We start from the raw sequence: 23,363 nt of genomic DNA, 5'->3' as shown, positions 1-23,363 counted from the left end.
TAATTTTTTGATCCCTTTCTCCTGGACCCCCACCTGTGTTACCCCCCAGGCCAATAAGAACTATGTCACGTCCTTCTCCTAAACTTCCTTCAGAAAAGTGGGTATTGGAGTTAGAAAAGACCAAGCTGACCCCTGATTTTGATCAAATCGTTGCTAATGAAAGCATTAACACCTGGATTGAGAGCACGTTAGATCATGTTCTTCTGTAGAAAATGACCATGATGAAAGTATGGTCCAATAGAATGGCATGACACTCCCCCAAGCTCCGGGCACTAAAACAGGTCTGCCAGAAACTCGAAGGAGCTTGGAGAGCGGATTCTTCTTTAAACAAAAAATCTGAGTACAGGGAGGCCATAGGAGCATACAAGGTTGACATTAAATTTGCCCAGGCCTCATATTATGAGGAGAGAATGTCCTTGGTAGCCAATTCCCCTGCAAAATGTTTAGCATAGCGAAAAAATTACTTAAAACCCCTTTACCCCCAGATATACATGATGCCACTGCCCACCCTGCAATGAAATTGCAGACTACTTTTATAATAAGATTCAAAATATCTACTCGTCTTTTTCCTCTATAGACAGTCACAACAATACCCACTTAGAGGATATAGGTCCGCATAGCAGGGAGTACTCCTTGGAGGTATTTCCCCTGATGGACTGTTAGTCATTCCTTACCATCTCGGCACTTGTGAAGAGCGGGTCGCCTAGAGACCCAGCTCCACCCAATTTCCTGAAGCAAGTATCCAAAACGATCTCCTGGATCATCCTGGATTTAATCAATGCCTCTATCTCCAGTGGAGTGGTCCCTCCTCCGTGGAAAAGAGCGATGGTTAAGTCTCTATTAAAAGCACTTAGTCTCGACCCGAATCTCCTGGGTAATTATCGACCATCTTGCTACTCCCAGGGATCAGTAAAATAGCAGAGAAACATTGAACTCGGCTCTTTCAACATTTCTGGAATCCCACAATCTCTTCCACCCCTCTCAAACCGGCTTTCGCCCGGGTCACACTATGGGAACCCTTTTAGGGTTCACATATTAACCTACACTGATGACATCCAACTGGTTGTTGCACTGAACCACTCTATCTGAAAGAAACACGTTAGTTATAGATTCCTTACCTTGGAATTACCCCCAGGCGAAAGACTGGATCCAGAAAGTTTTTCATCAGCAGTACCTCTGCGGGTCAGAAAGTGGCGTCGGTCGGCTCTGTGTCTGTCGTTGGCATTGTATCGCTGGGATGACGTCGCTGTAGATACTTAGACACGCCCTTGCGAGCTGAGGTCAGTTCTTTTTTTTTCCACGCCAGCCAGCGCAGATCCAGGAAGAGCTGTACCTCAGTAATTTTTTTACTAACTTTTTCTTGACGTTTTTCGACCTCTTTTTCAAATCTTTGCCTCCTAAGTTGCCCGAGGGATGCCCAGCTTCTAGTCCTGCGGTTCCTGTCATCGTGTGATGGATCCGCACTGCGTGTATATTTTCTGCCTGGAGTGCGACCACAACCCCAAGTCGTGCTCCTATTGCCGGTCGATGGCGCCAAAGGCTTAGCGGGAGCGGTCCCGAAAGCTGCCTGAGCACCAGCAGTCATCTCCGCTCTGTTCGTGGTCCCGGTCGCAAGGGAGGTCGAGGGACCGGTCGCGGAGCCACCATCATTCCGATTCGAAGCATTCGCACTTGGGGTCGAGTAAGTCGAAGCATAGGAAGTTAAAGAAGCATCGTCGCTCTTCGACTTCTCCTCGTCGGCCCGACGAGGAACGCGGGTGGTGCCCCTCCTGCGGCTCTGCACCCGAAGAGTCAACTCCACATTCTCCTCTCTTTCCGGGTCCCGGAGCAACTCCTGCCCACGTTCATATGTTATAAGAAGCAATACACGCCATCTTTGGGCGCCCGAAGCCGCCGGCGCTCCTCAGGCCCCGCGGACAAGGTTGTGGGGCCTAGGCATTGTCTGCCGGCAGCTCCGGTCCTGGTGCTGCGGTCCCCCCCTGGATCCACCGGCTTCCCCCTCCGGCACCACGTCCAACGCGGTCACCCCTCAGGCCGGCATCGACCCCAGCCTTCATCCCGACGTGGACCCGGAGCCGGATCCAATGCCGAGAGGGGTTTTTATGCCCCTGTTCACTCTTGGGGCCCCTTATCAACCAGAATGGCACCCAGACACTGAGGAGGAGGAGGACTGGGAGTGGTAAGATGACCCTCTAGCTGACTAGGAGAGTGAATAGGGCTGGAGAGAGGAACTGGGGGATGCCAGTGGTTTGGACACCTTGTGGGACCATGCCATGTTGTCTCCTCCTACCGTGGATATGGAGGAGGGAGCGTCATAAGCAGTGGTGTTGTATAGGGCTGCCAAGGCTCTCAAACTCGAGCTTCCTACGGTGCCGGTCAGGACTAACCTCCTGACAGAGGTGCTTCAACCGCCTGCGAGTTCTTGGGAGCCCCTGCTTCCGTTTAATGAGGCCCTCACCGACATCCTTTTGGGCACTTGGTCCAGGCCCAACACGGGGGCTTCCGTGGACAGGATGATTGCCCGACGCCCAGCGACGCCACACTCCTTTCCCAACACCCCACCCGGCAGAGCTTGGTGGTCCAAGCCTCCACCTCCAAAAGCGCCTTCCCTACCGCTCCACTGGAAGGGGAATCCAAGAAGATGGACCACCTTGGAAAGAAATTCTCTCTTCCGCCTGCTTAGGACTGTGATCTGTAAACACCTCATGTCCCTTGGGCCGTTATTCCCACTCTGTGTGGGATACGGTGGCGCAGGTGCTGCCTCAGTGTCCAGTGGAGGTCCTGAAAGTTCTCTCCCAGGCTGTTGCTGTCGGGTGGGATGAAGCGAAGTTTGCTATACGTTGTGGGCTGAATACCGCAGACTCTCTGGGAAGGACCATTTCAATGTCAGTAGCGCTTAGTCGCTACGCCTGGATGGGGTCAACTGGTTTTTCAGGGGGTGTCCAGAACACCTTGCTGGACATGCCCCATGATGGCGGTCGCCTTTTTGGCGACAAATCAGACAACACTCTAGAGCGTTTCAAGGACTCACAGGCTATGACCAAGTCCTTGGGCCTCTCCGCACGCCCTGTGCAGTCTGGTTTTCCCCCCTTTCGTGGCTACGGAAGGGGTGCCCCGCTATGTCCTGTCCAGAGCCACAGGTAGCAGCAAGTTCCCCAAACTCCGTGCGGCCCCGGACGTGGAAACAACAGCCGTCGCGGTTCCAGATGCCAGTGGGCGGGCCAGTCCACCAACCCCCCCCCCTCTGCAGCAGCCTCCAAACCCTCCCTAGTTTGACCTTTCAGGCCCATCAAATGCCGGTTGGCGGCAGGATCCACCATCACATCCTCCACTGGCGCACCATCACGTTGGACAGGTGGGTTTTGCAGATAATCAAGATACCACCGCATGTTGGAGGGTCTTCTGGCCCTTCTCCAGCAGGAAGTTACGGCTCTCTTCACCAGGGGAGCCATCAAGCACGTTCCTATTTCAGAAGTAGGTTGTGGTAGTTATTCCACTACTTTCTGGTCCCCAAGAAGGAAAAGGGCCTGCGTCCTATCTTGTATCTCAGGGACGTTAACCGCTTCTTCTGGAAGGAGAAGTACAGAATGTTGACCCTTGCTCAGGTCTTGTCTGCCCTCGACCGGGAAGACTGGTTGTTAGCGTTGGGCTTGCAGGACGCTTATTTTCACATCCCCTTCCTGCCGCCCCCCCGGCATTACCTGCGGCTCACGGTAGGCCACAAGTATTTCCAGTTTACTGTGCTCCCCTTTGGCCTTACCAGAGCCCTCGGGTGTTCATGAAAGTGATGGTTGTGGTCGCAGCTCATCTGCACAGTTCAGGGGTGTCAGTCTTCCCGTATCTCGACGACTGGCTGTTGAAAGCGGCTCGCCCCAGGGAGTCATCTCCCACCTCCAGACTACGGCAGACCTCCTGCATTCGCTGGGGTTCTCCATCAATGTGCCGAAGTCACACCTGATTCCCTCTCAAGAGCTCCTCTTTTCATCAGAGCGGTTCTGGGCACGACGCAGTTTCGGGTCTATTCACCCGAACAATGAGTCCTGGGCATTCAGGATTTGATTCCGATCTTTCAGCCTCTGTCTCGGGTTTGGGTTAGAATGCCCCTGAGGCTGCTGGGCCTCATGGCCTCCTGCATCCTGCTGATCGATCATGCCAGGTGGCATATGCCAGCTCTGCAGTGGAACCTGAAGTTCCACTGGGCGCAGCATCAGGGGAATCTGTCCGATTGCGTCCAGATCTCGGAGTACACTGCACAACAATTGCAGTGGTTGCTTATGAACCAGAATTGGGTCAACGGCAGATCCCTCCCCCTTCCCCAACCAGAGTTCACAGTGGTGACAGATATGTCACTCCTGTTATGGGGCCACATGGGAGAGGCGGAGATCAGGGGCCTCTGGTCGCCGGCTGAGTCTGGACTCCACGTCAACCTTCTGGAGCTCCGGGCAATTTGTCTTGCACTGAAGGCGTTCCTTCCCTCTGTTCGGGGAAGAGTAGTGCAGGTGTTCACAGACAACACCACCGCCATGTGGTATTGCAACAAACAGGGCGAGGTGGGGTCGTGGACCCTATTTTAGGAGGCTCTGCGCCTCGGGACATGGCTGGAAAATCAGGGCATTTCCCCAGTGGTTCACACCTGGCAGGTTCCCTGAACGCCAGGGCAGAAGAACTCAACCGCATGTGCTTGATGGATCCCGAATGGCGTCTTCACTCGGAGGTGATGCAAGTTCTCTTTCGACACTGGGGAGAGCATTGGTTAGATCTATTCACCACCGAAGAGAACGCGCAATGTCTGCAATTCTGACCATTGGAATTCCCAAGGAGGCACTCGCTAGGCGACGCTTTTCATCGTGAGTGGAATTGCGGTCTGTTGCATGCCTTTCCGCCTATACCACTTCTGTCCACAGTGCTGTAGATCAGACACGATCGAGTCCGAGTCATTCTTGTGGCTCCGAATTGGGCACGAAGAGTCTGGTATCCATAGCTGCTCTTCATGGCAATCAATCCTCCGATCCGACTGCCTCTTCGGGAGGATCTTCTTTCAGAGCAGCAAGGGGCGGTCCTCCACCCGAACCCGTCCAGCCAAAACTTCCTTGTGTTGAAATTGAGCAGGCGGTAGTTGCCGTTGTTTTACCTGCCTCCCGAAGTTTGCGATGTAATCTTGGCAGCCAGGAGTCCCTCCACTAAATTGGTATAAGCATGTCGGTGGGACAAATTTGTGGCATGGTGCACAGCAAAGGCTGTGGATCCTCTCTCTGCCCCTCTTCTGAGTTTCTCATGTTCCTTCTTTCTTTGGCCCAGCAGGGCTCTGCTCTAGGTACTATCAAGAATATCAATCAACAAAGGTCCTTGACAGAAAACAGAGTGTACAGACTTAAAATAATTATAGGCCACAATCTGCACTATAATAAGTAAGGTATCCAGCCGGACCCTGAATTTAATCAATGGCAAGGATAGAAAATATTTCAAAACGACATGTATATAGTGGGACACAATCCTGTATCCACAACAAACAACAAGGCTAGACAAACAATTTACAAGGGTAGGAGGTTTAACCGGCAATTTTACAATTTGTGAGCAGCTAGTGCAAAATAGAAAGAATTAATCTAGCTTTACTCATGTAGTAAAAACGCATTTATGTCACACAGTGGGGAACTAGTGTTTAAACTACATCAACTGTTGACGGCGTTTCGATCCTGTTAAAATGAAGGATCATCATCAGGACAACTAATGTATTGCCTAATATGCAAGCCTATTTACAGGAGGAGGTCCAAGGAAAGGTATGGCGAACTCAATAGTGGCTGAAGCTAGGAGACCTTCCTTCTGACCGCAGCGGCGCCACTGGACGGGACGCACTGCATGTCTTTTAATCTAGGTCCGCCTCAATTAGGGCGGTTACCATTTCTTGTTCCCATCCGCACCCCTTTTGGAACCGTAATCACACGTGGAAACTCCACCCCCGGCCTATCCTTCTGAATTACTACAGCGACGCCATCGGATGGGACGCCCAGCTTGCCTGATCACCTGATCGCCAGAGGTCCTGCCCTCTAATCCCAGTTGGGCCTTCAAGTCACCGGTGCCTATTGGAACCGAGACACAGACATCTCCTAGCTTCAGCCACTATTGAGTTCGCCATACCTTTCCTTGGACCTCCTCCTGTAAATAGGCTTGCATATTAGGCAATACATTGGTTGTCCTGATGATGATCCTTTATTTTAACAGGATCGAAACGCCGTCGACAGTTGATGTAGTTTAAACACTAGTTCCCCACTGTGTGACATAAATGCGTTTTTACTACATGAGTAAAGCTAGATTGATTCTTTCTATTTTGCACTAGCTGCTCACAAATTGTAAAATTGCCGGTTAAACCTCCTACCCTTGTAAATTGTTTGTCTAGTCTTGTTGTTTGTTGTGGATACAGGATTGTGTCCCACTATATGCATGTCGTTTTGAAAGGTTTTCTATCCTTGCCATTGAAGTCTGTACATTCTGTTTTCTGTCAAGGACCTTTGTTGATTGATGTTACTAATACCCTTGGTCCTTGCTTACCGAGTGGGTTCCCTTGTTTTTCCTAATAATACTGGGTACTATCAAGGGCCATTTCTGCCTTCCTTCGAATTCCAGATTAGCCTTCGCTTTTCAAGTCCCCAGTGAACCGATTCTTGAAAGGCATAACTCATCTCTTTCCTCCAGTTCCTTTCGTTATACCTCAGTGGGACTTGAATCTAGTCTTAACTTATTAGATGTGCGCTCCCTTTGAGCCACTTCACAACTGTCCTTTGAGGCTTTTAACGCTCAAAACTGCATTACCGGTGGTCATCACTTCTGCCAGGCAAGTAAGTGAGCTCCAGGCTCTTTCTTCAAAGCCTACTTTTCTCTCTCTGCATCCATACAAAGTTTTCCTCAGAATCCGTCTATTCTTTCTGCCAAAAGTTGTTACTGCCTTTCACATTGGGCAGACCATCACTTTGCCCAACTTCATTCCGCCTCTGCATCCTTCCAAAGAGGAAGAAAGGCTCCACCGTCTGGACTCAAAACGTGCACTGTCTTTTTATCTATACTGCACAAAACAGTTCAGGGTGGACGACCAGCTCTTTGTTGGCTATTTGGGTGCCAAAAAAGGTCAGGCCGTACACAAATGAACAATCTCACGGTGGGTCATTTTGTGCATCAAGGCTTGTTGTTCTCAAGTGGGGTTGCTCGCCCATTCCACCAGGACGATGGCAGCCACTACTGCTTTAGGGCAGGGAGTTCCTCTGAGCGATATCGGTCAGGCAGCTACGTGGCCATCGTTGCACACCTTTACAAAACATTACTACCTGGACAGTCAAGTCCGGAGAGATGGCTTCTTTGGCAGTTCTGTTCTCCAGGATTTTCTGGTGTAATATTGGTTTGCAGACCTGCCTCAGGAGTTGGTATTGCTGGGGTATCTATTCTAAGGTAAGGAATCTATAACAACGTGTTTCTTTCAGATGAACAAGTTACTTACCTTCGGAAACTATATATCTGTAAGAAACATTAGTTAGTTGTGGATCCCTTAACGCCTCACCCATCCTCCCCGTTCTGCAAACTGATTTCTTGAGTGAAGGATATCCTTTCAGGCGCCTAGTTTTGTGCACCAATGGTCAGTGTCTTGCATGGTTGTGCGTTTCTAGCGCTTAAAGTCGTGTACCGAACTGACGTCAGCACGCGAGGGCGGCATCTAGGTAGCTACTGCAACGTCATCCCGGCGACACGACGCCAACGACGGACTTGGAGCGGACCACGCCAGCTTCCGACGCGTAGAGGTACTGCTGATGAAAAACATTCCAGATCCAGTCTGACGCCTGGGGGTAATTCTAAGGTAATGAATCTATAACTAACTAATGTTTCTTACAGATATATCGTTACTGAAGGTAAGTAACTTGTTCGATAATACCTCTACGGGCCTTTGTCCCTGTCTAGAAGAGGTAGCTAAGTGGATGAACCACTCGTATCTAAAATTGAATGGTGACAAGACCGAGTTGATGCTCCTTGGCAATCTGTCTCCCTTTAAAGCGGGTGTAATGTGGCCTGCCTGCATGTGACCCCTCCCTGCACCCAAGACCCAGATTAAGAGTCAGGGTATCTGGCTTGATCAAGACCTCAGCTTTATGGTCCAGGCACAGAAGGTGATGGCTTTCTGCTATGGCATCCTAGGGATGTTCCGCAAAGTGCTTCCACCCCTCCCCCTCCAGGCAAGAAAGCTCATGGTATAGTCAATTATTCTTTCCTGCTTGGACTACGGAAACGTCGTTTTCCTTGGAGCCCTAAGCTTGACCTTCGCAAAACTCCAAACAGTGCAAAACTGCGCAGCAAATATTCTTGTGGGGACCTCGAACCAGCAACCTGCAAAACCTGCCTTAAAGTCCCTCCACTGACTCCTTGTTCGGGAGAGAGTTAACCTTAAGGCTATGTGCATCACCCACTAGATGTTAGCAAGGAATAAACCAGCGATCAATCATTCCACTGTCCACCCTTACCAGGTGATTAGACAGCTGCGCTCAGACGATCTGCATCTGGCAGTCGTCCTGAAGATTAAGAAGGCCAGAAGTCGCGGCCGTGCATTCTCTTATAATGCCCCTAGGCTCTGGATACCTCCTCTCCGCCTACGGAGGGAACCCAGCCATCTGGCCTTTCGGAAATTGCTAAAAATGTGTCTCTTCCCTTAAGTGTTGCTATGATGTTCTCTTGGTATCTGCCTCAGCGCTGGTATGGCCCTAGGTAGCTACGCGCTTAATAAAAGCTGTTTTCATTTAATTTCAGGACAGTGTACTTAAAGGCCTTCCAAGAGCAGGCCATGAAGCTTTTGCCTGCTCATCATGTGCCGCTGCAGATGCCGTTTGAGTGGCAAGTCTCAGGACCACTCCCAGAGTCACTCGCATTGGTCCTCGTCTTGCACCCAGGGCCTTTTCTGGTTAGTCACACAAAAAGAAGTAGAAGCGCTGTTCGACATCTCCACCATTCTTCCATTCTTCAGACGACATGAACGAACAACACCACAAACGTCGACCCCCTTCACAGGAGGTCCCTGTACAGCCGGTGTCGGAAACTGGGTCTAGGCCACGCTTCTCCGAATTTCCTGCAGCGACCCCCGTTCAACTCAGAGTTTTATTAGGCCATGAGCCTCATTTTTGGGCAGTCAAACCCCTGTGGAGCACCTTCAAGTCCCCCGGGTTTGGAAGGGTCTTTGACTGGATCTCCGCTGGTGAGTTCGCTATCACGCCAGTCCACCACTTAGGGTACGTTGGTGGATAATGATTGGCCGCAACTTTGCGACCTCCTCTGGGGACCTTTCCAGGGGTGCCTTTACCTCGCTGTCGACACCAATTCGCAGCACCAAGCCAATCGTGATTCCTGACTGAGATACGGAGCAAGACCTGCATCGCCCAATGTCTCTTCCAGCCCCGACCAGGCCCACACAGCCTGAATCTGAGACGGAGCCCTATTACACTGAAGGGCTCACTGAGGGACACAAATGAATTGGATCTGAGAAACCCTATTCCTACACTGACCTCTAGCAGAGGTCATGTCTGATGACACCTAGTATAAGGACCTGGCTAATGCCAATGGTAAGGACACCTCGTCTCCTCTCTCCTCCACCAGTGGCTCTGAAGGAAGGGGCTTCCTACAGATGATGTTCCGAAGGACGGCTGAAGTCCTGGAACCAAAGTTTTTATGAAGGTACTTTAACTGGGGGTATCCCCATTAGAACTCCTACTACACTACAACGAAGCCATCACTGATGTCCTGCTCATGGCCTGGGCCAAGCCCTACACAGGTACTCCCATGCACAGAACCATTGCTTGCTACCATTGCCCCACTTCAGGGGACCCAGCCTTCCTCTCCAATGATCCCAACCCTGATAGCCTGGTAGTCCCAACCTCGACAGAATTAATCCAGGTACCTTCCCTACCTGGATAGGTACTTTTTCTACCTCCGGATAGAGAATCCAAGAGGCTGGATACCTTCGGAAAGAGTATCTTTTCTTCTGTCAGCCTGGCACTTCGGTCTGTGAACTCCACATGCTTATTGGACCATTATTCCCATACTGTGTGGGATGCGGTTGCGCAAGTGCTGCCTATGGTCCCAGATGGGACTTGGGCCATACTTTCCCAAGCTATTGCTAACGGGCAAGATGCACTAAAGTGCACAACTCAATACGGGTTGGATATGACTGACTAACTGGGCACAGCCATTTATTCTTCGTGGCACTGAGACGTCGGTCCTGGTTGAGGAATACTGGCTTTTCAGTGGATATCCAAGCCTCGATCATGGACTTACCCTTCGATGTATTACGTCTCTTTGGAGAAAAGGCAGATTCGGCCTTGGAGAGGTTCAAGGATAGTAGGGTCAATGCTAAGTCTTTTGGGCTCTCTGTATCCACTTAACAACCACATTCTGCCTTGCGCTCCTTACTTTGTACGGTAGGGGCTATCGGTCATGTCCTTCCCCACCTAGCCATAATGGCAAGCAGATTCATTACTTTCGTGGACATGTGTCCCACAATGCACGTGGGCCCCACAGGGAGAGGTCTGCCAAATCCACCCCTCTCCCTGGCAGCAGCACACTCAAAGCCTCTTTAGTTTGCCCTCTATCCAGCATGGGCACACCCTCATCATGGCACCCAGTTGGCAGCAGAATCCAACACCATCTGCACCAATAGATAGACATACCATCAATCAAGTGGGTACTACAGATTGTTCAACGGGGTTACGCCGTCCCATTCCTACAAGTCCCGCCACCACTTCCTATCTTCACCAAATTGGTTGATGGAGGACCACCTTCCGCTCTTGTGACAGGAAGTACTGCTTCAGGCCTAAGGAGCTATCTATAGGGTGCCAGTATCAGAAATAGGTTGTGGTTTCTATTACGGCTACTTTCTGGTTGCAAAGAATGATGGAGGTCTTCGGCCTATCCTAGATGTGCGCCCTCTAAATTACTACTGGGAAAAAATTATTCTAAATGCTCACCTTGGCTCAGGTCTTATATGCTGTCAACCTGAAGACTGGATGGTTGCGTTGGACTTGCAGGACGCTTATTTCCACATTCCTGCCCTGCTTGCCCACAGACAATACCAGCAGTTCTCAGTGTGCCAGGAGCATTATCAGTTAGCTTTGCTTCCCTTCTGCCTTTTCCAGTGCCCATTGGGTGTTTGCCAAGGTGATGGTGGTAGTTTCAGCGCATCTGCGGAGTTCAAGGGATCCAGTCTTCCCCTAGCTCAACGATTGGCTGTTGATTGAGTCAGCAAGCAGTCATCTTCGACGTCCAGACTACAGCGAACCTCCTGCATTCACTGGGATTCACTATCTACATGCCTACATGTCATAAATGACTCCTTCTCAGACAATTTCTTTCATCTGCGCTGTTCTGGATACAGTGCAGTTTTGGGCTTCTCCTCCATAACAGTGAGTCCAGGATATTCAGGCAATGATGCTGATGTTTCTGCCTCTATCTTGGATTTAAGTGAGAATGGCTCTGAGGCTGATGGATCTCATCGCCTCCTGCATCCTGTTGGTAACACATGCCCGTTGGCATATGCGGGCACTCCAGTGGTATTTGAAGAGCCAGTGGGCACAGCATCAGGGAAATCTCTCTGACCTGGTCCAGATATCAGAGAGAACTGAAAAAGATCTGCAGTGGTGGCTCATGACCATGATTGGGTCAACTACAGAACTCTGACTCTTCCTCTCCCAGAGTTACAGCTGTGACAGATGTGTCACTCCTGGGCTGGGGTGGCTACCTGGGAGAAGTGGAGATCAGTGGACTCTGGTCTCCTGCAGACTCAGCTCCACATCAATCTGTTAGTACTGGCATTGAAAGCCTTTCTTCCTTCAGTCAAGGCTAGTTAAATTGTTCATGGACAAGACCACCTCCAAGTGGTACTGCAACAAACCAGGCAGGTTGGGGTCATTGATCCTTCGTCAGGAGGCCTTGCACCTTTGGTTGGACATACCTGGAACCCCGGGGCATCCCGGGTGGTTCAACACCTGGTGGGGTCTCTGAACGTGGATGAACTCAGCCATTGCTCCGTAGCAGGTCAAGAATGGCGTCTTCACCCAGTGGTTGGGCAAGGTCTCTTGCTAGATTGGGGAGAGCAGTAGTTAGATCTAGTCGCCACCGCCAAGAATGTGCAATGTCAGCACTTCTGCACATTGGAGTTTTCAAGGTGACTCTTGCTCAGACACAAATTTTCTCTCAAGTGGCGTCCAGGACTTCTGCCCAACCAGCCTTCCCTGTACAAGTCACCTGTTGTGACTAAATCCTTTAAAAATGTACAGCACCTGTTTCCTCCTATGCCCTTCATTATGCCCCAATGAGATTTGAATTAAGTTCTTACCTTCCTCATGTGTTCCCCTTTTGAGCCAAAACATAGCTGCCTCTGCAACTCTTTTTAAGTTCAAGTTTATTGAAACCAAAACATAGCATAGAATACAGAATGTAATACACTCAATCAATGAAAGGTATATGAGATACAAAAATAAAATTGAGAAGGCATAATAAAACGGAATCAATAAACACCTATATCTAAGTCATGGAAAAGGAAAACAAGGGGGGAAAAGGAAATAAAACAAAAAGGGAAGTGAAGTATGAACATTCATAAAATATACCATTGTATGCAGATATTAAAACTTAAATAAAATGTATAAGCCTCTGCAACTCTTAACTCTAAAAACTGTCTTCCTTGTGGCGACACCTGTTGCCAGGAGGTTTAGCGAGTTACAAGCAACCTAATGATTACCAGGGCGGGAGTCCAGTACATGGGATCCCTGCAGACATTGAATTTATGGAGTCAGCAGAAAGGGTGTCCTCGTCCTCTGTGTCCCAGATCCCTCCGGGTTCGTTGAAGTGCTTCTGTCCCTGACCCAAACACCATTGGAAGTTTATAACACCTGGGGAAATTGACTGAAACACAAAAACTACCTAATTTTACCAAGCCTCTGCAGCACAAAAATTGTGGGCAATCAGACCGCCAGAAAGAGTTTATTACCTCATTGTGCTAAAGTCATGCTTATTTGTTTTGGGAGATTTCCTGACAATTGCTGAGTTAAGGAAATCCAATAAAGTATTCACAGAGTTTTGTACTTATTTGTTTTATGCGTTTGTATACTCATTGATAGTACTGTGCTAGTGCTTTATATTATTTATTTATTTTGATTGCGCAATTATGATATGTTGTTTCAGTTCCATTTAACTGATTTTTTTTGTTTCAGCCTTCTTGGTGGTTCACACTATATGGGTGCCCTTTATAGTATGGAGAAAGAAAGCCCAGCACTGAACGGATGGATGTTCATTTCAGATCGGAGACTTGTTACTAACGGGTTCAGGATTAAAATGTTACCAGGTATGACAGTCCGTTTCCTTGGGTTTTCTTTGTTTTCTTTTTACTCTATTTTTATTTTTATTTTAAAGTTCCTTTTTTCCAAACCCAGGACTTTGTAGTCTTGTCCCGTAGCAGTAGCATCCCCAGGGAAGTGCACTTCTTGCTTGGTATATGGCACAAAGACAAAATCAAACCTGCAGGGCAAGATGAGATTTGCCACAAAAGCCCAACTGGATGGGTGGGTAAGGCGCACCGAGGAACCTGCCAGAGAGCTCCAGTATGGGACAGATCATTCCAGTCTGGGGACACAAGAATGCTGTCAGTACCTTGTTACAGCCTTCTCCACATCTATATTCGGTGCTTTCGTTCTCTGACCGGGATTACATGATACAGATCACTGTTTACTAATCCTGCGAAATCGAACACCCAGGCACTGTTAAACTTAACCCTAAACATTTGTGCTTTGTTACATATTTAAAGTATAATCACAGATATTTATAAAGCAAAAGTCAAAAGAAGTTTTAACATATCTTATGGAGCTTAACATATGTATAATATAGCACTGGAATAGCTTGACTGGCTGCAGCACTCGTATTGCAGCAGGCATAATGATATATTTGGAAAGGAATTCTGTGGGTCAGGCCCAGGGCACAGTGTGAGTAACATATACTGGTGATTCTTAGGTTGCTCTGAGTTGTCAAACATGCATGTCTACACCTTGATTTCTAAGTGAAGAATTACAAAACTCCTAGCACTTCCCTGATGAGGGCGATGACAGATTCCTTCTTTGAATGTTCTGGCTGTCCTTATATATAGAATATTATATAGATAGTGCGCAGTTCTTAGAAACTAGTGCACAGTTTGTTTTACTTCCAATTATTTTAAGTAAAAACATGATTGTCATGATAAAACTACATTTTAATAATATATTAAAGGGTTTTTCTAAAAAGCATGGGCTTCATTTTTGGGACCACATGGTGCCTATTCGCTTAATTTGAGCGAAAGCACAGAAGTTGCAGGGATCTGTCCGTCTCGGAGCATCAGATTTCTAGCCTGCACCACCATTCCAGGGCTCCCTCTCCTGCATAGAGTATCCACCAGCTCGGCTGGCAGTAGTGTATCTCCTCAATTTAGTCCACATCAGGGGAGGATTAGGCCCCGTCTCTAAGCGCTAGATATCGACCGCCTCTAACCAGTGCTTCACAAGGTCGTTGTCCAGTCATTAAAGTTTGTTGACTTCCCTGCGATCAGTTTTAATAAGTAGGGATGCAGAAAGCTGGCTCCACCACCCCATCTCTGCTTCCACCGAGCCTCCTGGGCCACTGAACTAACTGTGCTCCTTGTCTGCCTTGGTGTGGTCCTCACCTACTGCTCCTTCCTATGCCGTCTGGCCCATGGGTCCAGTGTCTCCAGTTTGCAAGCCACAGCTGTGGCTCCACATCACACCTGGGTCCACGGGGTGCTGCGGACCGCTTCTTCATTTTCATACTTTACAGCTACCACCACTGCACAGCCTCTCTCATGGTTGCTACAGCTGACAGCGATCATCTTGGGCCCACCGTGCTCTCCATGGCTTTCACTTCTCAGGTGTGGAGCAGTTCTGTAGCCGTTTCAAACCCCTGAGATCAAGGAATGGTTTCTAACCTGTAATACTAGTTCTCTCTCAGGGGAATCTCCAATGAAATCATAAGCAGCCCTTCCTCCTCCCAGACAGAAGAGATTCTTTTTGATTAGAACCTAATTTTTACTTTTTTTATTTACTGCATCAAAAAGAACTAAGTAAACTGCCACCTGCAGTTTATGACGGGACACTGGGGGATCAAGAGGCTTTTAAAGGCACAATTCACATTGTTTCAATGCTGCAGCCTATGCAGGCTGCATTGCCTTACACTTGCATTTCATTCACTTTAAAATAATGTAAACATACTTTGTGAATGACGTTTTAAAAAACCCTGGTTACTTATTTCTAGTGGTCTATAAAAGCTGTATCCCTGTATTCCATTTTTTAAAGTAAATGTAATGAAATCAGCATTTTAGCCTGTCTTGTTATGTTATGTTATGTTAATGACTCTTTTATCGCGCATGACTCACCCAGGGGCATCTCAGCGCTCACCAGAAGAGGGGGTAACCTGTGGTTAGGAAGTTTCAGAACAGCCAAGTTTTTAGTTGTTTCCTAAAGGTTTGGTCGGTTGGGGATTTTCGCAGCGTCACTGGGAGGGAGTTCCAGTATTTTGGTGCTACGAATTAAGTCTTAAGGCTGCAGATTTTCTATATTTTTGTCACATCTACTTCGAAGCCTTTCTGAAGTAAGGCAAAGTTACTGTGAAAATGTGACATCGAAAGAACTGCTCCAGCGTCACTGCACATGGGTTGGGCTATTCAGTGCTTATGATTTCAAAGCAGATTTGATAAGAGAGAACTAGGATTACGGGTAAGAAAACATTCCTTCCCCCTCTTCCTCGCAATGAGGCCAGGGCTAGTCCACATCTCATTCATCACCAAAGTGGACAACCACGTTTTCACATTTTTGTTCCAGGGAATAGTGCAAGCTTAATCCAGGATCAGTATTTCCTACTGGCGAAATCTATAATGTTTTAGCTCCTGTGGATCAAATTCTACACCAATATGACAGGGGGCTGAACATAATTATGTCTGTCAAAGGAACCTTCTGCTAAACCTGGAAGTGGCGATGTGGATTTTATCAATTAATTAATTCAGTGTTTCGGATATGGATGAAGAGAAAGGTGAGCTACCTCAGGATGATGGAGGCCAATGTGATGATGAATCGAATTTTGATCTCCCAAGTGGAGTGGAAGAGAAACCAAATACACAAGATTTGTCAGATGATACCCCTAAATTCCACTCCTTAATAGAAAGAGCTACCAAGAAGTTCAACCTACCAGTTGAGACTGTAGACCACTGTTTTCTAAACTACATCTAAGAACAGCCACAGAAATCTGCAAATTCTACACCGATGTTAGAATTTGTTTGGTCAGAAGAGCTCAAATTGATGAAGACACTGGCTACTGTTCCAGCCATAATACCTCATCTGGAGAAGAAATACAAGGTTTCGGAATCAGCTCAAGTCTGCCTTACTAGTCTTACTAAACCAGATTTGGTTATTTCATCAGCAGTGCGAAGAAGAACTAAGACACCTATAACACCATCATCTAGTCCACCAGACAAGGATAGTAGAAGAATTCATAATTTGGGCATGAGAATTTAATCTATGGCTGCAAACAGAATTAAAACAGCCAATGCCATGACAACTTTAGGCCATTATGATCTACAGATGTGGCAGGACTTCGTTACTTTATTATAGCCCTCTGTAGCGGGCTATACAAGCAATTTAAGGCCTGCTCCCGTGTTAATGGCCTGAGCTGAATAAGGGACCAGGACTTTAATAGCTTGTATAGCCCTGTTACAAAGGGCTATACGGCTATTAGAACATTCTACCACTAGAGAGCAGAATGTTCTAACAAGTAAAACAAATCCCCTCGAGTTCTGAGAGGTCTTTGTAAAACATTGGAATGTTGCTCTGCGGGCCTTTACCGGCCCGTAGAAGCAGGGAGCACTCCATTGTCTACAATGGAGCTCCCAACATTCCAATGTTCTAATAGAGCTTATCCCTGAGGATAAGAAGGAAACTGCACATGCTATTCTTAAAAAAGTGCAATTGTCCTCCTCCTCCATTATTGATACAGCAATGGATGCCTCAAACACCGGTTTCTGCCTACTTGCACAGTGGTACTGTCTTAAGAAGGCAAGGTTGGTTAAAATACACAGCCTTTCATCTTGAGGTCCTAAGATTTTGGAGGTGCCCTTTGATGGTCTTACTGTTTTTGGTAAGCATGTTGATTAAGCCCTGCAAGGTCTTGAACTGACAGTGACACTGCAAAAGCATTGGGACTTTTGCAGTGCCGTAGGTATGAAATGTCTAATTTTTGTGGCTCCTGAAGATCTAAAAATTTCAAAGGTAGCACTCCTAGTCCGAATCTACAGCACAACATTTAGGTTCTATCTAGAAAAATAAGGAGGAACACTGTTCCGATCCCTCTCAGAAGAGACCCAACATCTGAGGATTTATGCCATTTCTAACAATCAACATAGTCGGGGAACATGTACCAGGCTGCCAGACGATCAGGCGGATGCACTCAGTAGACGGCTTCCAGATTGTCACGAGTGGGAACTGAACCAAGATGAGGTGAATTACATATTCAATCATTGGGGTCACTCCACTAGCGATCTGTTCACAACTCCAGAAACAGCAAATGCCAGTGCTTCGTCAGCAGAATTTGGCATCCAAGAACGATAGGCAATGCCCTTTTGATCAGTTGTTCCAAGATCTTTCTAAAACTTTTCCTCTGTTTTCTCCTGATCTCCAGGGTGTTGAAGAAGGTGAAGATAGATCATTGCACGCTGAACCTCATTGCTCTGATGTGGCCACCTAATATTGGTACAGTGAGCTACTGCAGTTATGAACACGCCCAGCCATCCTTTTGAAAGTACATTCTTTCTAGACATCACAGAGACAATCTCCATCATGATACCAACTCACTGAACTTGACAGCATGGTACATGGCCAGCTAGGGCTTGGCAGTTTGGATCTACCACAAGAATATGGAAATATTTTGTCGCAGGCTCAAGCTCCGGCAACCAGAAAGACCTACAACGCTAAGTGGAAGGGTTGTCTATGTATGTTGCAGAGATAATGGTCATCATCCACTAAGACTAAAACATCATCAAATCCTTCTGTATGTGTTGAGTCTACTTTTTTATCAGTCAACGGCCATTTGGCTGTAATTTCCAGATTTGGGACGAAATCTTCTCAATTCTCCCAAAGGGTCAAAAAATAGTTTATGGAAGCGCTCTTTAGAGCATTTCCACCACTTCGTCATTCACTTGTTCCATGGGAGTTTAATACTGTCCCCAGATAGTTGATGTTGAGTCCTTTCGAAGAATACATAAGTGACACATTTTTTCAAAGTGGTTGATTGTCTTGCATCTGTTACACAGAAGTGTTTGCTACCATTATTCAATTTAGCTTTATTGAAATGCCGTCTGATTTCTGTGCCTTCGGCCCATCGTACTTGGTGTCTTCATGGTTAATGTCGTGAGCCTGAATGGCAGACCAATAAAAAAACCACTGATGAGTTTTTGGGGGAACAAACTCTATAGTTTTTCTGAGTTGAAGCATCCTAGTCGGGGACCCCACCTCCCTCTTTGATGGATGTATTAATGTTTTCCACTATTGGTGTCAGTAACCCAAGTGAAGATAAAAGTATTTGTTCAAAAAATCATATATACTAAATACATGACCACTTTTTTCAATTTGATCCTGTAGCAGTGGTCCAGGGTAAGGATGTCAAGAGCTCCTATAGTTCTTGGATAAGCAGACAAACAGTCTGGAAACATATGGAATGAATATGAAGTAGGCTGATTGACGGTCTCTCACTCTGGCAGGACAATGCCATCATGGCCATCTAAGATTTTGCTCTCTGGCACAGATTTGATCGCTGTGCCTCTTTGCTCCTGAATGGTGCAAAAAAAAAGAGTGCTGGTTCTTGCTTGCCCTGAGTAAAGTACCCGTGGACTAGAAACTGCTGATGTGGAGGACATTAGTGAATAAAGGTCTGACCTGGGGTCGGCAGTCATGTCTCAAGTTCTTGGAATTAAATCCGGTGCCATAAAAAGAGTCCTCCATTTTGATGGAAAGAACTTGTAAAATCTCTCAACACATGAGGTCTACCAGAATTAAAAGATGGGCATGGAAACTACCATATTGCTGAGTGGCAAACAAGCTGTATCCACCCATATCGTCCCTTTCTTTTCCAGTTGACAACACTATCTGGTCTTTGTCGACTAGGAAGTCTTTGAGATGCAGTGAGGAGGAAATACTTCATGAGACATAACACACCAACTTCCAAAGCTTAACTAAGGTCAAGAAGTCTTGGTAACTTCCCTCTAGGACCGTTTCAACAGATCTCAGGTGGCCTCCGCAATGCCCCTAGGCCATCTTACACTACTATCAGATTACCAAAGATGCAGGAGTCCTTTCAGTGGAAAATTATAGCTATCCGCTACAGCTGCTATGGCCAATAGTTCCATGGGACATACCAATTGTGTGAGAGAGAGAGAGAGATCATTTATGAGAAAAAAGTTAAAAGTTGCTTGTCCGTAAAGTTTATGGTTCTGTAGTTCCTTTTGAATTTCAACCACAACTTTTTGGAAAAATAATTTTGATAAAAGAGAACGCAGATAAACAAATGCAAAAAAATTACCCAGCACAAAAAGCGATGGATGGAATGCCTAAATAAGTTTATTCTCAGCCACGGGTAATTACTTTGGAACGCATTTTTATTTATTGTTGTTAGCTCGTTAAAAACAGGAACCAACTATATGCTATATGCATTCAGCATTTTTCCCTCTCCACAAGGGGTAATCCAGACAGCTCTGCTGATTCAAGTCCCCTCTGAGCACAATCAACCTCAGACCAGTTTTGGCATTGTTAGGCCTCTTTAGTGAGGTGCAGCTTGAGGTTGCAAAAGGAAAGCAAGCAAGGGAAAGGAGCATGGAGTAACAGAAAATACTGGAATGGAGGGAAAATGGAAGCCAGGGTTAAGGGGTTCTAGATGTGGCAACAGGAGGAGAATATAAAATAGAGATGGGTAGGTGAACAAAAGGGTAGAGGAAAAACACAAATGTGGCAATCAAGGGATATGTCTTCCTGAGGATGGGAAGCAAAATGGAAAGGCCACGATATTTTATGATTGGGGGGGGGGGGGGGGGGGGGGTCGAAAAAGAAAAGAAGTAATTATGTCAATCTTAAAAAAAAAGAAATTGTGTTAAAGGCAATTTTGAAAAAAATGGCATTCTATGAATGTGTCTTTCAAATGGGGATTACCATTAATGTTAGCATGTTCTATTACATAGATTTAGTGAAATGGCTTTTTCAATTGGTATTGTAGATGCTAAGGCCATCACCATCTAGGCTTCTTCTGCTCCACTAGGCATCAGAAGAACTTCACTAACTCATAAGGATAGTCCTCCTTTTAAAAACAAATGGGCAGTCCTGCCTACAGAAATGGGGAAAGGATACTGTTCCACTACTTCTCAATAAGGGAACTGGAAATGGTCCCCCACCCAATCCTTAGATTGTTATGATCTAAAACAGGGATCCTGCAGAAAAAAATCTTCATGTTGACTTTGACCCAGTTATTGACAGATGTTCAGAGCAACTACTGGATGTTCTCAGTTGACCTCCCAAAACCTTCCTGAAGTAAGAAGGAAATACCTAAGTACTAATACAAGTAAGTTTCTAGTTACTTGTATCAATAAAGTTCAATAAGGTTCATAGAATTATGTAGGTTCTCTCACCTTCGGTTTTCTTGAGGTCAAAACACGCAAGGTTTCCTTTAAAGCGTCGCCAAAATGTTGCGAATAAAAGAGGATAAAATGTAGAGGTAGCCAGGTAATTAATCCAAGTCAGGTGTTTATTAGTTGGTTTCAATATGATAAGTATTAGGTCCCACCAGGAGCTTGATGGATGTTGCTCAGCCCTCACTCACCAACTGACATTCTCCACACACACCAGGCACACACACATTCTATTCACTCTGACATCACGCACACCAACATTCCACGCAGACATCTCACTCATTCTGGCTGAGCAACCTAAAAGGAGATAAATCTAGTTACAACATAAACCAACAGTGCCAGTGCAGGATATTGGCATTTGGTATTGCTGCTTCTGTCTTTACAAAACCCTGGTCTCAGTCTCAACTTTCCCAAACCAACAGAAGGTCCCGTCAACTATAAAAGTGATCAATGTAATTCTTCGTTGAGTAAATGGCCCTTGAGTTTCCTTGGGGATGGCTTGAAATTATATCCAGTAGATCCAATATGCCTGTGTCTGTATGTATCGCCCAACCTCTTTAATTCCGAAAGTCTTTAACAGTATCATGGACAGGCTATGGTGCTCTGTCCCTAAAGATTCCAGGATTGGTACGCAACCTCTTTAACAGCCCTCTCCCCCCTAGCTGATTGGTTAATACAAGAAGGACCTTGTAACTACAATTCCTGATACGATGTTTGATGGCCAGCAAACAGTGGTAGTTGAAGTACACACTTCTGCAAGAAAGGGTAAAATGTTGTAGTTGGTTAGTGCAGGCATTCACCATTTCTTCACAGGAAACCTGTCCAATGTCTGCTGAGAAAGGCCTTTTAACTAAAACACCCATGTCTTTTAAGGCAGGGTAAGTAGAGGAACTTACCCCTTCCTTGCTGGAAGCTTGCATGAGTATTTACCTCCCTCTTGCCTTTTAAAAATGTAGAATCAAAACCTCGCAAAATAAAACAATCAGTGACTAATTTATGTGGTACCAAGGAAGCTACAGCTAAGGCCCTCCCTAACTGTTAGACCTGGATATTCTGTTTACCAGTCTGTAACAATGTTTGTTGCATCTATTGATACATGTTTGGGTTCTTTCAGTAAGTCAGTGGAAGAGATTAGAGAAGAGGTCAGCATCAACAAAGGAAGGGTGATATTGTGCTCAAAGAATACTCTTTTTCAGTGCCCAGCCAGACTAGAAGAACCAATCAACAAGAGGAGGATACGAGGGAGGGGTGCCATGCCTGGCAAAAATGGAGTTAGATTGATTCAGATCAAGGGGTATTGACTGCCCATATAATTTCTAGAACAAGTTACATTTCTTGGCCAAAGTATTTAATGACATTCTTGTAGAAAATAAGATTGAATGGCGAACAGTCAGTGTGGATAGGGAGAAAAGGGGTTCAGTCAAATACTGAAAAGTATACTCTTGCCATGAAATAACTTAAACTTAAAGATTTGGAAATGTGTGATTTGAATGAATCTTTATCTTTGTATTTTACCCCATAATGTTTTTCAAGATGGATATATTATATTTTAAATAGAAGCAGTCTGATAAGAATAGTGAAGTAGCACACAAGAAATCAAAGGATATTGACGTGATTCAGTTTTTGTTGCCAGAAAGTGAATGTAGTACAGTAGCAACTGAGTTACATTGTATTCCATAGAGATAGTAAAACAAGGATAAACAAGTTAAACTTCACAAAATCCAGGATAAAAATCACTAGGGTTCCTCAAGCGTGTTCTCTATATCTTACATTTCAAAGAATTTTATTGAGATTTTTACAAACAGAACAAAAAAGAAAATATAGCTAATACATAGTGACATATAAAATATTGATAGACAGCTCACATGTGCAAATCAAATCTAATCGAAATTAATTAGATCAGATCAAATAACACCAAGATGAATCATATTAAATGGAAGAGAAAATTAAATAGCACCTGATCAAGCTGTGGACTCCTAAGAATTCCAGTAGTGGAAGTGACAATCCTATAGTTTGGAACTTATTGCCAATGTAGCTCCATCAAAGTACATCCTTTCAGTGTTTCCCAAATACATCTCATAAGAGATATGTTTTGCACATCATAAGACCAGTAGTTCATTTATATATATAGCTCTTCAAAGGATAATAATCTGGTGAAGGGTAAGAGAAGTAGACCTGTCGTGAGGACAGGTAGTACGTTTATGGAAGTTTGGTAATGGCAAAATATTTGTGAAGAGTTTTCCATATGGAGCTGTTACGTGTTCTCCAGGAGCTCTCTCTGCCCCCCCTAGGTAGGTAACTCAGGTTAGCCATGATTGAAACAAGGTAGCAGTAACAAGTAGTTGTGTCTTTCCAGATAGCCTGCACGGACTTACAGGCTGCAGTTAATAGGATGTCTACTAGAAGGATGTCATTCTGTGTTTGGATTTGTCGGTCTAGGAATCCCCTTATTAGCGAAAGAAAGGACTTGTTCAGACGAACTCCATTAAGAATATGGATGAACTCAAATATGCAAACCCAGAATGGGGTGACCGCTTTGCAGTAGAAAAGTAAGTGGGGTAGGTCCCCTGTAGCTTTGTTGCAGTCCCAGCATGTTAGCTTCTCTCATAAGGACATAGAGATGGGCAGGGGTCCAAAAGAGCCAGAC

The 23,363-nt window shown here is 46.0% G+C and overlaps 1 protein-coding gene across 2 annotated transcripts in view; it reads left to right on the top strand.

The window, feature by feature from the left end:
• Positions 1-23,363, top strand: part of PMS1 (PMS1 homolog 1, mismatch repair system component) — a 1,062,426-nt gene that overhangs the window by 859,113 nt on the left and 179,950 nt on the right. For both annotated transcript variants that reach the window (XR_015308390.1, XM_086955374.1), the window contains exon 12: positions 13,230-13,360. Coding sequence is in view for 1 of the 2 variants with exons in the window: in XM_086955374.1 (XP_086811500.1) it covers positions 13,230-13,360 (131 nt within the window). In the remaining variant the exon portion in view is untranslated. The remainder of the gene's footprint in view (positions 1-13,229; positions 13,361-23,363) is intronic.

This window comes from Lissotriton vulgaris, chromosome 2_1 (genome assembly GCF_964263255.1).
Source record: "Lissotriton vulgaris chromosome 2_1, aLisVul1.2, whole genome shotgun sequence".
NCBI lineage: Eukaryota > Metazoa > Chordata > Amphibia > Caudata > Salamandridae > Lissotriton > Lissotriton vulgaris.
The sequence above is the reverse complement of the archived record's forward strand: the minus strand, read 5'-3'. Positions and strand labels throughout refer to the sequence as shown.